Source organism: Bos indicus x Bos taurus, chromosome 21, assembly GCF_003369695.1.
Source record: "Bos indicus x Bos taurus breed Angus x Brahman F1 hybrid chromosome 21, Bos_hybrid_MaternalHap_v2.0, whole genome shotgun sequence".
Classification (NCBI taxonomy): Eukaryota; Metazoa; Chordata; class Mammalia; order Artiodactyla; family Bovidae; genus Bos; species Bos indicus x Bos taurus.
The window spans coordinates 67,041,232-67,056,540 of record NC_040096.1 but is presented as its reverse complement, the minus strand read 5'-3'; the positions used below and the strand labels follow the sequence as shown (position 1 = coordinate 67,056,540).

The 15,309-nt window shown below is 53.2% G+C and overlaps 1 protein-coding gene across 4 annotated transcripts in view; it reads right to left on the bottom strand.

Moving 5' to 3' along the window:
• Positions 1 to 15,309, bottom strand: part of TECPR2 (tectonin beta-propeller repeat containing 2) — a 101,102-nt gene that overhangs the window by 36,801 nt on the left and 48,992 nt on the right. For 3 of the 4 annotated variants that reach the window (XM_027520856.1, XM_027520853.1, XM_027520854.1), the window contains exons 7-14: positions 14,771 to 14,903; positions 14,004 to 14,342; positions 11,947 to 12,899; positions 9,531 to 9,714; positions 6,574 to 6,747; positions 4,699 to 4,879; positions 3,340 to 3,481; positions 284 to 524 (exon numbers count right to left, since the gene is read on the bottom strand). In XM_027520856.1, coding sequence (XP_027376657.1) covers positions 284 to 524; positions 3,340 to 3,481; positions 4,699 to 4,879; positions 6,574 to 6,747; positions 9,531 to 9,714; positions 11,947 to 12,899; positions 14,004 to 14,342; positions 14,771 to 14,903 — 2,347 coding nt within the window. The remainder of the gene's footprint in view (positions 1 to 283; positions 525 to 3,339; positions 3,482 to 4,698; positions 4,880 to 6,573; positions 6,748 to 9,530; positions 9,715 to 11,946; positions 12,900 to 14,003; positions 14,343 to 14,770; positions 14,904 to 15,309) is intronic. The other variant, XM_027520855.1, reaches the window with a different exon arrangement.

Genomic DNA, 15,309 nt, shown 5'->3' with positions numbered 1-15,309 from the left:
GTAAATGGAAACTGCTGACATAAAAACAAGCTCTCTGCGCTCTCCTTATATCCTACGACACCCCTAGTGAAAACTGACGACACACCAGGTAGACACCGGTGTCCGATCATAGGAACGACAGACGAAAAAGAGGACACTTGTCAGAGCACAGAGGGCGCCTCCATCACACACTTCACACCACTGGCACTAGACGATCTCTTCAAGCGGAGTCTTAAAGCCGTACTTTCAAAGCTGACTCTAAGTGGAGCGGCCCATCAAGCTGACGTGGAAGTAATTCACCCACCGATGAGACTCCCTCGAGCGACGTGGAATTCGTTCTTGCCCGAGGAGATCCAGACGCCGCTGTTGTTGACGCCCAGCAGGCTCGGCTGGCACTGCAGCTGCTGGGACCAGAATGCCGTGCGGAGCCTGTCCGCCACCTTCTCCACGGGCGCCTGGGCCACCGTGGCCACGGAGTGCGTGGCGCGGATGACGGTCTGGAACAGGCTGCACTGGTCGAACACCACGTAGTCCGTGACGCTCACCTGGAGGGAGGCGGGCAGGCACCCTGCTCTCAGTGCAGTCACAAGCGCCTTCTGTATGTGCGCGGCCCGAGAGCCAAGGCCCCGCCCCCACCTGCACGCGCGCGCTCGCTCGTGTGAGGGCTGGGGACAGGTGTGGGGACAGCCCTGCCGCAGGGTGCGATTACCTCCAAGGGGTCGATTCAGGGGGAGGCTAACACCTGCCTTTAGTTTACATACTTCTCTACTGCGTGCACCTCTTACAAGCATGCATTCCTTTTACGACTAAATATCACCCCGCCGCACCCCTAAGTCTTTTATTCTAAATCAGTGAGAAAGGATTATTTTGTTTTGAAATTTAGAAAGTTCCAAAGGACAACCGGTACAATACTTAGAATCATAACATGGTTTAAAAAGGTAGTATAGAGTGATGGAGCAACTCGTGACCTAACAGGAAAGTGAACGTGTGAGGCGCTCAGTGGTGTTCGACTCTGCAACCCCACGGACTGTAGCCCGCCAGGTGCCTCTGTCCACAGGATTCTTCAAGCAAGAACACTGGGGTGGGGGCTTCCCTGGGGGCTCTGTGGTAAAGAATCGGCCTCCCAATGCAGGAAGCCTGGTTTTGAGCCCTGATTCGGGAAGCATCTGCATGCCTCAGAGCCAACCAGGCCCGTGCGCCACAACTACCGAGCCCGTGCTCTAGAGCCTAGGAGCCGCGACTACTGAGGCCTGCGCGCCGAGAGCCTGTGTCCACGAGAGAAGCCAGTGCGGTGAGCAACCTGCTCTCTGCAACGAGAAGCCAGTGCAGCAGCGAAGACCCAGCACAACCAGAAAACATACTGCAGTGGGCCGCCACGCCTCTCCAGGGGCTCCTTCCGAGCAGGGAGCAAACCCCAGCCTCCTGCTCTGCAGGCAGATGCTTTCCCATCAGCCACAGGGAGGCCCTGACCTCACTGGCACTGTTAGTAACTACGCCGGAACAGCAGTACAGACTGAACCTGGCCTGGACATGTGGAGCACACCTGGGCTCCGGTTCCGGACATGCTTCTCTCCCTTTCCTGAAAGAGGCCTTTCTCCAGGCCGTCTAAGGAAACCTCTCCTTGCTGGGCAGCTCTGGTTGCTAGAAAGCTCTCTGACTGCGCGGCTTCCCGAGTCTGTCCACCCTGGTGGATTTAATTATAGAGAATGTCACGGCCCCACTCTTAGGACGGCCTCGTGTAGGCCACACTACGAGGTCATGCACAACAAAATGCTGAGTGATGTGAAATCACTCCCGACAGGGAATCTCACGTGTAATAAACAAAACAAGTGCAACAGAAGCAGCTATAAAATCAGCACTGCACTCCGTGTGTGCACACAGCCCTTCCTCGCGGCGATGGAACTCGGGCTGACTGTGAGTTGCTGTTTGTACCGAGGTTCAAGCAAATGGTATTTGTTAGCTGCAGAGCCTGTGGCCTCTTTCTCTCTTATGGGCAGAGTCGTGCCAGCTTGGCCGGGTAGACTCTATCAGAGTCCACAGGAGGCCGGCAGAGCCTGGGGACCACTGCCCTTCCTCATGGGGTACGGTGCCAGGCCACACGGAAAGCCTGGGACACGTTCAGTCCCAGTACCCAGGCCTGGCCGATAAGTAGGATGCAAGTTAAAAAAGAAGAACGGTTTAATGACCAAACATAACGCTGACTCGAGCACCACAGAGCGATCAATCCTGTAGTAACTGAAACAGCTTGCTTCCAAACACCCCAGAGACGACTCTGTCACATCTCTCTGAAGACAATGTTCTGAATACTATGATAAAACAGCATCTAGCTTTCCTTAGGCTACTTAAACACAGAATTCAGTACATATATACGTTTTTTGTGTGTGTGTGTGTGTAAAACCATATAATAGGGTTACAAATACAGAGTATTTTTGAATCATTTATATAACTTTTCAAATAGCACCTGGCATATTAAATTAGAGACATAGAGCAAACACAACTTCCTTTTCCACATGCTCATCTGAAAGACCTAAGAGCGGCCGATGGAAGACCTGCCCTCAACGAGGCAGGCCTGAGGGACAGCGCCTGACCCAGTGGGGCTCACACAGGAAGAGTCTCTGCGCGCCCCTCGGCGTGAACGCCAGCACGGTCCCACTCACCATGCTGGGGACTGCGGGCGACACGTTTACGCTGAATGTTGCCAGAGGGGTAAAGAGAGCTTAATTACACCATATTATTTGTCAGTGTTTACTTTTCTGGGAAAATTCCCCCTTCCTTTGTTGAAATACCATTTATTTACAGGCCTTCTGTACAAGCAGAGATAGTGAATTTTAATTGTGGGTTGGGTTTCTCACACCTATTATCTAATCTCTTTTCTTAGTACACTCTTTCAGAGTTAAATATTAGTATCACCTAGGTCTTCAAATGGATGTCACTAGATCGATTTAGCCTGTAATATCAAATTTCTAAATAACACCAAAATTTAAACAAACTAAGCCTGCATATTTAGGCAAAAAGAGCTTTCCGAGTTACTCTCTGTGATAAAAGCCTTGATATTCCTAATGTGCTCAAATGGTGACTGAGGGGTAAAGACTCTGCCTGCAGTGCAGGAGATGTGGGTTTGATCCCTGGGTCAAGAAGGTCCCCTGGAGAAGGAAGTGGAAACCCACTCCAGTATTCTTGCCTGGAGAATTTCATGGAGTTCACAGGGCTGCAAAGAGTCAGGCACGACTGAGCACGCATAACTCATGAAACAGAAGTGAACACTGTTGGTTTAACCCAAGCTCCCTGAGCTCCGTAAGGAACAGGGAGGGGCGCCAAATGGGAGGCGCCCTGGCACGGACCCTGGAGCTAGACACCTACCTGCCACCAGTGGTCGTCGTCTCCTTGGGGCTTCTTGGAAACGATGCCAGTCCGGAACCACAGGTTTCCTCGGACGTCCAGAGCCCACAGGCTCTGCTGGTCCCCGAGAGTCACACAGACAGGCTCCAGAGCCTGCCGCTCACTGCAAACAAGGACAGCAGCGTGGCGTCAGCACCAGGTTCTCGGCTCCCAGCGTGTCTGGGACACTGACGTCAAGTGTCTGGGGGGTGCTCAGTGTGGGACAAGAGATGAGCCCCACTCGCAAGTTCCAAGGAAGGAAGCCTGAGTTCAGAGTTCAATGGCTGTGCAGTATGTGCAGTTCAGACGTGTGGTGGGACCTGAGGGACACACTGCAGGCCCAGGATGGTGGGGAACACTCCTTAGAGAAGACGACCCAGGAAGAAGCGCAGGCGTGTGGGGGATGCCAGGCCTGCGTGATCCAGCATCCCACCCCTGCCTCCACCAATTAAGTGAACAGAACCCCTTAGCACCAGGCTGTGCAGCGCAGTAGCAGCCTGGCAGACCCGCCCTCTCAGCGGACAACACCGTCCCTCTGCCATCCAGTGATGTCCCCGCCAGCGTCAGGGATTAGCTGCAGTCCCCCCAGCACAGCGCCTCCCTGACCTCTGCAGGGGGGCCGGGGCGCCCCCGTGAGGCATGTCCCTGTCCAGCTTGGGACCACCTACACCAATGGGGGGTGGTTCCCCGAGACGGGAGCTCTGTGAGGCCAGGGCAGGGTCACGTTCACACTCTTAGCCCAGTACCACCCCCGGCTCTCAAGAAGAGCTCACTCAAGTTTCCTGGGATGCTAAACTCAAACCAAGACTATCTAGTCTAACTTTTCTAAGGACTACTGATAATTCCATGCTAGAAAAATGGCCTGACAGTAATTCTGCAATGAAAATTCTGACTGGTAGAAAGCAACCAAATAAACTGTAATTCATGGATAATTTCAGCTGATGAGGAGGATAATAAATGAAAATATTTGGTTCAGTCATCTGAGACTCTAAACAGAAACTTTCTGACGCTGGGCAGTTCCGCAGAAAGACCACCATGAGAGACCTGTGAACACGTGGGGCTCAAGGTCACACACAAATGCTGCTCAAGGGTAGAAGCATTTTTAAAACTGAGCTCTGACCCAACGTCCAGGCTGCCAGTCAGAGGGAGGCATAGGGTGCCTTCAAAGCCCAGGCTCCTGGCATTGACTCTGACAATACCAGAGAACACCACAACCTTGGAAACCTTCAGGGAACCAGCTCTGCCTGGGAAAGGCTCACACGTCCCTTAAGGGGCATCAAGCTGACAAAGACCAGACAGGGACAAGGAGGACACAGACCGCGTCTGCCCCTGCGCGCATACCTGACTATGTCGCACTTCCAGAGCTCCCCCTCGGGGCAGAAGCTGCTCACCCCCTCCCGGTACAGGAGGGCTCGCTGCTCCGTCAGCGCCCACACCACGCTGTTGCGGGCAGTGACCTGGGACAGCGGGAACGGACAGTCGACCTTCACGGCTCTGGCACAGGGGCGATCCACGCTGAGACCTGCCGGGGAGGGTGGAAAGCCCCCAGAGACACACCATCAGGATTTCACTCCCCATTCTCATCCTGTTGCTGGCTTATTTTTCTTTTTTGGTATTCTGTTATTAATAGCCTTTCCTTTCATAGTAAGTGCTTTCTCTTTTTAAGGTTCAGTTAACCTAAGATGGTTAAACAGTGCTTAAATATAACGTCCATCTGTAGTGTTTTTGGACGCTCTTTGGAAACTGGAATAACAATTCAGGACCTTCTAGTGTCCCCAAGTAGCTAAACAAGTGCTGAGAGAACATGAAAGCCCAGCACAGGAGGGCAGCCAGACCCGAGCCAGGAGGGCCCTGGCCCAGAGGAGCCAGTGCGCAGAGAGGCCCTCCACACTCAGTGGCCACGGCCCTCGCAGACTCTGCAAGTCCTGTCTCAGGAGCTCCGAGGCCATTCCTAAGGGAATTGGCAGAGCAGCTGCTACCTAAAGCCCATACCTGCGGCCTTGGCCTGCAGCTGGGTCTCTGCACTCCCTGACGTGTCCCTACTTATCACTAAAGTGCCTCTCAGTATCAAAGTCCTTGGGCTGCATTTCCTCGGACTCAACGCGGTGGGAATCACCTACGGGACTTCTTACACTACTAATCCTCAGGCCAAACCTGGAGACTCTAACCCAGTAGCTCTGGGTGGGTCTGAGTTGGGCTGAAATCACTGCCCAGGTGATTCTTAAGATCCCCCTCATCCCCAGGCCAGAGTGCCCTCTTTCCCCAGCAGGAATGATATTCAGATGCCTCTGGAAGTTGGACGTGCCTGTCTTCCCAGCTATTTTTCACTTTCAAGGAAGCCACAGGAACAGGCTGGAGGGACTGGCGGGCACACGGGCCCGAAGCTGGCAGGGCTGCCCTCTGGGCCGAGGCAGGAGCTGCTGTCATCCTGGCATCCCCACAGCCGAGAGTGAGCCAGGTGCGAAGGGCTTCCAGCCCCAGAGCTGTTCCTGGCTGACCGTTCCCACAAGAGATGGAAACATCCTCTCGGAAGCAGCAGTATTAAATGGTCAAAAGACTGATCTTTACATAAATCCAACAGGGCCTCCTGACAAGCGAAAAAGAGCTCCTGCCCTGGACTCATTTCCAGGTACTGCTAAATCATGTTGCTTTTGGAAACCCATATCCCATTTTGCTGACGGTACATAAACACTGACTCTCATTACAGTTTATTTTTAATAAACAAGTCCCACTGAGTCTCTTCCAACAGCTAAAGGTTCCCCTCAGGGCAGTTTCCTAGGACGAGATAAACTGCTATTTGGAGCAGATTATTTCTCGATGTTTTTTCCTGACCCATGTGTAAATAAGGATATGGAAGCAGGGCTTTGACCGGGCTGAAAAAACTGTCATGAGTTAAAGGGAAAAATGATTCTAATGTCATTTCTGTTACTCTTTTCTCTGCAGATTTGATACCACAGGAAAAGGGACATGCAATGAATGGCTAGCCCTATAAGATTCAAAACAATTGTATTAATTCCCGCTGTAAATGCGTCCTGGGCTGAACGTGAGTGAGCAGCAGAAAGGTGCCGATAGATTTCAGCGGCAAATACTCTCTTTCCGGAAACAATGGCAAATACTCTCTTTCCGGAGACATTTTAACTTCCATTCGCACCCAGCCCCTCCCTCACCGCCTCCAAGCACATTGCCACCAAAGTGCAGTCACCCCGGGGCAGCCACCTGTCTGCAGGTACAGGTCCCCGTTGGTCCTGATGATCCAGGCCGTGTCGTCACTCAGGGCCACAAACACCGCCTGGGGCAGAGCTTCGTACCAGTGGCGCTTCCCCTTGATGGTCACTTTTCCGCACGCAAAGGCTCGGTTAGACTTCTGTTCAATCTTCCAAAGAAGGGCGCCTGTGGAAATAAAAATTCTATTCAAGGGCCAATGAACACCGAGAATGCTTACCCGCTAAACTCCCTTCTGGGTGCTGCGGGCAAGCGATTTCTCCAACATGCCCCCTTTGCTGCTACGCCGACCGGGGAAGGGCAGTGCTGAGGCGCGAGCCCCCGGGCCCCCTTAGCCGCCTCTTCATGTGTGAAAGGGCGTCGCCAGCAGCCCGCAGGCCGTCAGGAAGGGAGACTGCCTCAAGGACACAGCACACAGGGCGGGCGTCAGGGGCCCACGCCACGTGGGAGAGAGCAGTGCTGCTAGGCGTGCCGGGTGAGGGCCCGGACGGCCGTCCTGACGCTGCTAGGCGTGCCGGGTGAGGGTCCAGACGGCCGTCCTGAGGCACAGTGAGCGTCCCGGCAAAGAGAGCACCCGAAGGGACTCGACGGCACAGGGTGAATTCTGGGCCAGCCAAAGGGACACGGTGCAGGAAAAGGACACATCTGAGCTGGGCTGTCCCTTTTCCCACTTAGAAAAGGATTCTACTCAACAGACAATGGGGAGCGAAGGAGGAAAGGCAAACAGGAAGCCTGTCTATGGAGACGGAGGCAAGGTGTAACAAACCACCAGTGTCACCAAGAGCGCACAGGCTGGACAGAGGGTCCGACGTGAGGCGCAGACGCAGGAGAGGCGGCCGGCACAGCCCACAGCCCCGAGTGCCCAGCCTGGTCGGGGCCCTGCAGAACGGCTCAGCCAGAGCACCAAGCTGGTGGAGACAGAGCTCCCACTGGAGCAGTGAGGGACTGAACGGTGTGGAGACACAGAGTAATTCACAGAATCAGGGAAGAACCGAAGCTTATAACCGGCTGGGGAGATGAACCCAGAGGTAAATGAGAGGGAAAGGGTAAAGTTCACAACTACATAAAGTCAGCTTTACTGACTATGCCAAAGCCTTTGACTGTGTGGATCACAATAAACTGTGGACAATTCCGAAAGAGATGGGAATACCAGACCACCTGACCTGCCTCTTGAGAAATCTGTATGCAGGTCAGGAAGCAACAGTTAGAACTGGACATAGAACAACAGAGTAGTTCCAAACAGGAAAAGGAGTACGTCAAGGCTGTATATTGTCACCCTGCTTATTTAACTTCTATGCAGAGTACATCATGACAAACGCTGGACTGGAAGAAACACAAGCTGGAATCAAGATTGCCGGGAGAAATATCAATAACCTCAGATATGCAAATGACACCACCCTTATGGCAGAGCATGAAGAGGAACTAAAAAGCCTCTTGATGAAAGTGAAAGTGGAGAGTGAAAAAGTGGGCTTAAAGCTCAACATTCATAAAACTAAGATCATGGCATCCGGTCCCATCACTTCATGGCAAATAGATGGGGAAACAGTGTCAGACTTTATTTTTTGTGGCTCCAAAATCACTGCAGATGGTGACTGCAGCCATGAAATTAAAAGACGCTTACTCCTTGGAAGGAAAGTTATGACCAACCTAGATAGCATATTGAAAAGCAGAGACATTACTTTGCCAACAAAGGTTCATCTAGTCAAGGCTATGGTTTTTCCTGTGGTCATGTACGGATGTGAGAGTTGGACTGTGAAGAAGGCTGAGCACCGAAGAATTGATGCTTTTGAACTGTGATGTTTGAGAAGACTCTTGAGAGTCCCTTGGACTGCAAGGAGATCCATTCTGAAGGAGATCAGCCCTGGGTGTTCATTGGAAGGATTGATGCTAAAGCTGAAACTCCAATAACTTTGGCCACCTCATGAGAAGAGTTGACTCATTGGAAAAGACTCTGATGCTGGGAAGGATTGGGGGCAGGAGGAGAAGGGGACGACAGAGGATGAGATGGCTGGATGGCAACACCAACTCAATGGATGTGAGTCTGAGTGAACTCTGGGAGTTGGTGATGGACAGGGAGGCCTGGAGTGCTGTGATTCTGGGGTCGCAAAGAGTTGGACACGACTGAGCGACTGAACTGAACTGAACTGAATGGAACAGATTATTATCTTAGTTTGTAAGGAAAAATATTTTTCAAACAGGAAAAAGATAGAAGAAAACAACCCTGAACAAACTACTGGTTTACACGGTGACAAAGGCCAGGAGAGTCGGAGGGAGCCTCTACCAGACGTCACAGGCTCAGTCTTGTCTGCCTTCCATTCTGATGCTCTAACAAACCAGCTACAACCAGGCAAATACACATACATACTTTTGTTCTACCCCCTCCCCAAATAGGTAAAGCAGCCAGCATTATGAAAGACACAAGGTTCTGTGCAGATGGGGGCGGAGGTAGAACCTCACCCCGGAAGCGTCTGTCCTAGCCCACTGACAACGGCCTGATCACGGCTTGAAGGACTGAATGCATTTTCTTTTCACAGCCCAGGAGTAGCTTGTTCACCCAAAGATGTATGTAGCTCATTAAAAAATAATTTCTAAGAGAGAAACCAAATATTTCAAATTTATCCAACATATCCATGGGCCCATCTTCATTAGTTCAGTTGCTTTAAAGCAACACTAAGAAACAGGAACACATTTATTCTTATGAGAAATTTGTATGTTAATATTTCTTTAAAAAAAACTCAAAATTCAAGCTATTTGCATAACTTAACAAGAGTATGTTCATGTGTTACCACTGCAATTAATAAAAAACTAAAAACTGAACTGCATTTACACAATTTTTAGTTGATGTCAAATGAAGCAGTCCACGTCCCATGGAGAAAAGCCCTCAGCCCTCCAGGAAAGGCCCAGCGGCTGCGTGGGGTGGGGGGCCGGGCGCAGGGAGCCAGGAGGCAAACCTGAGGGCGAGACTGCCACCTGCTGGACGGCATCTTCGAACTTCTGCCAGCGCAGCCCAGCGCCCGGCAACGCACTGCAGAACAGGCCGCCTTTGTAGTCCAGGCACCAGAGGTACTTCTCAGAGACCGCCAAGCTGAGGATGCCGTGGCCGGGCCCGGAGTAGCCCATCCAGCTTTCTGCAAACTGACAAGGACAGAGCCTGCTGAGTCGGCGACAGAAGACACAGCTGCATGTGCCCCACACTCGGCAATACGAAAAGTGCGCCAGCATTAAAGTCCCGGAGCTGAAAGGGCTGTGTACGTGTGAGTGTGTGTGTGTCTGTGAAAGGCCCTCTGAGCAGCCATGCAGAGGCCGGCCCCACTGTCTCTGGACCAGCTCTCAGAAACACTGTGAGATGGGAGCTGCTGTCCCTGCAAGGACCCCACCACATCCCTGGATAAACACTTTTTCGTTGATACTGTAACCTCTTTCCTACCCCGGGGCTCACACTGTCATTCTACAGGCATGCTTCCCTTCCCGCTTGAGGGCAGACTGGCCTCTGTGCGTCTAATCATCACAGGAGAAACGGCACTGCCACCACCTTGTTTTCTCACGGGATGTTTTTGAGTTCTGTTCCAGTCACCAAACAGGCGGCCCACCCTGTGGTTGACAGACGCCTGGCCAGGACACTGCCTGACTGGAGTTTGGAGACTAAGGTTTAGCTGCGAGGAGTCTTTCAAAAACCAAAGCTAAATAAAGTGCATACTTTAATTAAAAGTTTTCCAAAACTGCAAAAGAAACCCATGTATTTGCACAATCACCCATACAAGGACGTTCGTTCACTGCTTCACAGAGCATGATGCCCAATTCTTCTCAGCTGGCCCTGCTCCCCAGGACACACCTTATCTACCCCCTCAAAACCCACCAAATGTGGCTTTCAGATGGCTGGGCTGGGTGAAGGCAGGCGAGGTCCTCACAGTGCTAGGGGCCCTCTCACCAAGGACCTTCTAAAACTCTGCCCAAGAAGCCCAATCACACAGGCCAGAGCTGCCTGGCTAATGCTGGGGTGGGTGGGGGCCCTGTGGCCACCCCCTCTCCGCCCTATGCTCATCACCAGCGCCCAAGTCCTGCTCCACTAGGAGGATCTGCAGATTATCTGGCTCCTCCCTGACTTGGACTCTGGGACCCAGGACTGCCCGTCACAAGCACTGCAGTGTCCCAGCACCAGACGCAGACCTTGGCAGCCGAAGGCACTCAAGAAAGGGCGAATGCACAGAAAACTGCGGGAAAGGGCACGCTGTCTTAAAGCAAGTAAGTGCGAGGTTCTGCTCTCAAGGCAGGACAGACAGCACCAAAGTTTGAGAGAGGGGACCCTAGGGCCACCCTGGCCCCACTTGCTACTTGATCCTGTGAAGCCAACGAAGTGTCTGAGGCTCCACTTCCTCCAGTGAAATGGGAGCACCTAGAGCTTGTGGTTTTTGTTTCCAGAAAAGTAAACGAGTTGAATTTGTAAAGGGCTGAGTGTGGCACCTGACCCCTGTGGGTGCTGCCCCAATGCTGTGCCTCGGTGGGACAGAGGTTCCACAGGCATCTGGGGACGGCACACGTGGCTGTAGGTTCACCCACAGGCCACACCTCACAGCCACACAGCAAGAAGAGGTACAGTACACAGCTTTGAATCCAAATACATCTAATGATAATTACTTGCTGGATTTCCCTGTAAAGAATCCGCCTGCCAGTGCAGGAGACATGCTTTGATCCCTGATCCGGGGAAATCCCACATGCCAAGGAACAACTAGGCCCATGTGGCACAGCTACTGAGCCTGAGCTCTAGAGCCCAGGGGCCCAAACTACGGGGCCTGCGCTCTAGAGCCCGGGTCGGGGGTGGGGGGGGGACCCAGACTACCGAGCCTGCGCTCTAGAGCTCGGGACCTAAACTACTGCAGCTCTCATGCCTGAAGTCCAGGGTCATTGGTGCCCAGCTGCCTCAGGTTCCGAAGGGAGCAGCTCCCTTCTACACCCGTCACACCTTGGCACCGATGTTGAGTCAAAGAGATGCACGTCTGAGGAGATGGGGGCAGGGAGTGCTGGCCTCCAGCCTGCTCCGCGCCTTCTCCTCCAGGAGGGGACGGGCCTCTGCCCACTGGGTTCCTGGAGTGGCCCCCGGCCAACCCAGCCACTCTCCAGGATGATGAACACTAGGTGCCCATGCTGGACTGGCCCTCCTGGGTCAGGATCAATGGTGAGAGGCCGCTCTTGCTGCTTACTGACTGGGAACGGCAGGTCAGCAGGAGCCCAGGCCATTTCAGACCCCTGTGCTGGAGTCCCCTCAAATCTGGGCCTCCAGCACTTGGCTCACAGGGTTGACAGTGGGAGTGTAACTTCTTCCCAGTGTCAGTTTGCCAGCGACTTCCCTAAAGGAAGGAGCCCTCGTACCTGATCGGCCTTGAGCAGCCCGGGGTCGTCCGTGCCCAGCTGCCTCAGGTCCTGCAGGGAGCGGCCCCCTCCCAGCTCCGTCACGCTCGTCTCCGAGGATGAAGAGGGCAGCCCGTGGCCGTAGATGTCCTCCTCATCGCTGGATGTCAGCACCTGGTCCCGTGGGGGCTGCTCCTGGGAGCTGGCGGCCGAGGTCCGGGGAGGTAGTCGGCCTCCCCCACCCAGGTCACGCTTGGAAGTGACGACCACCGTCTGGCCCGTGTCAGCGTCAGGAGCGGTGCGCTGGGGACTTGGGCTGAGGTTGTGGGGGGCTCCCATGTGCGTCAGGAAGCCCTGCTCTTCGGGGGGCTTCTCAGCTCTGCCTTCATCAGCCGTGGCCCCCGGAAGCCGTTGCTCTGCACTGGGGGCCCAGCTGAGGTGGGAAGGCTCCGGCGCCGAGTCCAGGAGGCAGGCTTCTGAGAAAGCACCCGGGGGGCCGTTAGGCTGCACGGCCCCGTCCCCCCGGGCCTCTGCTGTGCTGCCCGGCCCACTGTCCGCAGGCTGAGGCTCCTCCTCAAGCTCCACGATGTCCTCAGTGTCCTCCGCAAACTCCGTCGGGTGCCAGGAGGAACTCCCCGCCCCACAGGGCGGCTCGGTCCCACCCTCGCCGTCGCCCAGGGGGCTTTCAGTTCTCCCCTCAGCTCCTCCGTTCAGCAGGTCAGGGGCGGGCAGGGGGACCTCCAGGACACTGAATGCCTCAGGGTCGCTATACTCCAGCAGCACACCACTGGCCTCCCTGCTGAGACTGCTCTCCTGGTCAGGAGACCCTGTACTGGTCCGGTCCACGATGCTGCCCAAGCTGGAGGCTGCAGACGGCAGGTCCGTGCTCACGGACTGGGGGCTGTCCCCAGGACATTCACGGCCGGGGGTCGGCTCAAGGGGGCTGGGGCCCGTGGCGCTGCTCCCACCTTCGACTTGAAACAAGAACGGTTAGGGTTAGGCAGGATGCCACACAAGCGGCAAGACGCGAGCTAAAAAACAAAAACTTGGCTTAAGGAAAAAGGCGTCTTAAATGAAGGAGCTGTAATTGGTGAAGAATAAATCCCTCAAGTACAAAGTATCCCGATGTGGGGGTGTTTTAAATGAATGCAAATACTGTACACATGATGGGCTCTGAGGCTTCCTTCAATAAATGTTAACTAAGCAAAAACAAAGGAACAAATGGATCACAGAACAATTTTTTGAACTTATTAAAATATTAAAGCATCTGATAACATTTTCCTTCAATATTGTAGCGATCTTTAGTAGAGAGGCTCAATAAGCATCAAGGAGTAAGTAATAAGTTAAAAAAATTCCATGTTAAATCCTGTATCTGAGACTTCCCTGGTGGTAGGTTAAGAATCCACCTACCAAAGCAGGGGATGTGGGTTTGATCCCTGGTCCGGGAAGATCCCACATGCCGCCGGGCAACTAAGCAGAGCAACAATGACTGAAGGCCGAGCTCCGGAGCCTGTAAGCCGCGACGAGGAGCCTCTGCAAGGAGGCTAGACCGGTGACAACCCCTAGTCCCTGCCGCCAGAAAGCCCGGGCACGGCTCCAGAGACCCAGTGCAGTCAAAAGGAAGCGATTTTAAAATCTCATATCTGGGGACTTCCCTGGCAATTTAGTCGTTAGGACTCTGCAAGCTCACTGCGAAGGACATGGGTTCATACCTTGGTTGGGGAACTAAGATCTCACAAGCCCTACAGCATGGCCAAAAAAAAAAAAAAATCCCGTATCTGATGACATACCCAACACTAGACATAAAGTGATGCATCTGAAGATTCCCACAGCTTTCCTTCTGAGCTCATAGACTCTCTGGTCCAGCAGATGATATACATGAATAAACCAAATTTTTAATTTAAGCATTAAAAGTATAACACTTTGTGTTAAATACTGGATAAAGCTTTCACAGTGAAACTCCTCCGAGGAGGACAGACACTGCTGCCTGTGCTCTCGGCGAGCAGCCCCCGACCCCAGGCTGGTGAGAGGCCCCACGTGGCGGGAGGGGGCCCCAGGCGCTCTCCCGCGGACGGTACCTGTCTTCTTCGTCCTCTTCTTCTTTTTCACTCTGAGAGGCTTCACCACTAGTTCCTGGTCGAAGTCCTCCGAGCTGATCACGCTGAATCTCTTCGAGGTGAGCGGGCCGCCCCTGCCCAGCTCGGGGGCTGCCTGCAGCCCAGAGCCACTGTCCGTGGAGTTGAGCGAGCTGCTCCTGCTCCTGGGCTCGCTGGCCACGGAGCTGGCCACCGAAGAGCCCCGGAGCCTCGTCTCGGAAGGCGTGGCCGCTGGCGGCTTCTCCGCACGCGGCCCGTGGACTTGCTCTGCGCACGCCGATGTCTCCAGGCCGTCCCGCACTGGTAAAGAGGCTGGTTTTACTGTGGTTATCGGGGGGAAAGATGATGTGCTCTTATTATTAAAGGTAAAACACGTGTCCCAGGTGACAGACTTCAGTGTTCGAAAGTCTTACACATCGATCCCACAGGCTGGCTCAGAGCATCAGACGGAGATTACTCAGGCGGGTGCTGAGCTCCCCTTCCTATTCACTCAACCCCCAACCCTCCAGACCCACAGAAAGGATTCCAGCAAATGTGAGACCCTGACTGAAAATAGGTGATCTTCAAGAAAAGTATCATAAACTGTTTCTTAAGAATCAAAGGAAACTCCCTCTGAATAACTCATTTAGATAAAGCTACAATCACTTAATGGGTAAATAAAAGTGGTAAGTTTTCTACATTATAAACTTTAATTACATACGTTTTATAACAAAGTTTTGTAATAAATACATTTTATAACAAATACAAACCTACTGACGCTAGTCCTTCAGGCCTGCTTGAAATTCGTATAATGTTCCTGTCTCCCTTTAAGAAAAATATTTCATTTTCTGTGCAGGAAACAGACACGATATCCCCTGATCCTTCCAAACCAGCAATTGTGGCCTGTCCAGAAAAAGAAAATCACAAAACCAGAAAATGATAATAGCTCAATCTGTACAAACACATTGGAATCCAAAGAAGTCAAATAGCTGCTGTTTGCTGTCATGACTTTCTGAAACTTGGGAGTAATTCAACCCAAAGTGAGGTAATACCTGACTGATGGTGACTGAGTACCCGTCAGTACCTTTCTGGGACCAAGCCTGCAGTCTCTCCCCGCCCCCGGCCGCTCTCTCCACTGGCCCTGGTTGTGCTCCCACGCCCACCCTGCTGCAGGCGCATCCACTGGCCAGTCCGGACCCTGGCCCTGACCCCGTGATGCCATGCCCTCCACTCGGATTCTCTCCCTGGCCCTAGGTCACTGGGAGTTTCAACTAGATTCAGATGCCACCTCCTCGGGAAGAGTCCCTGA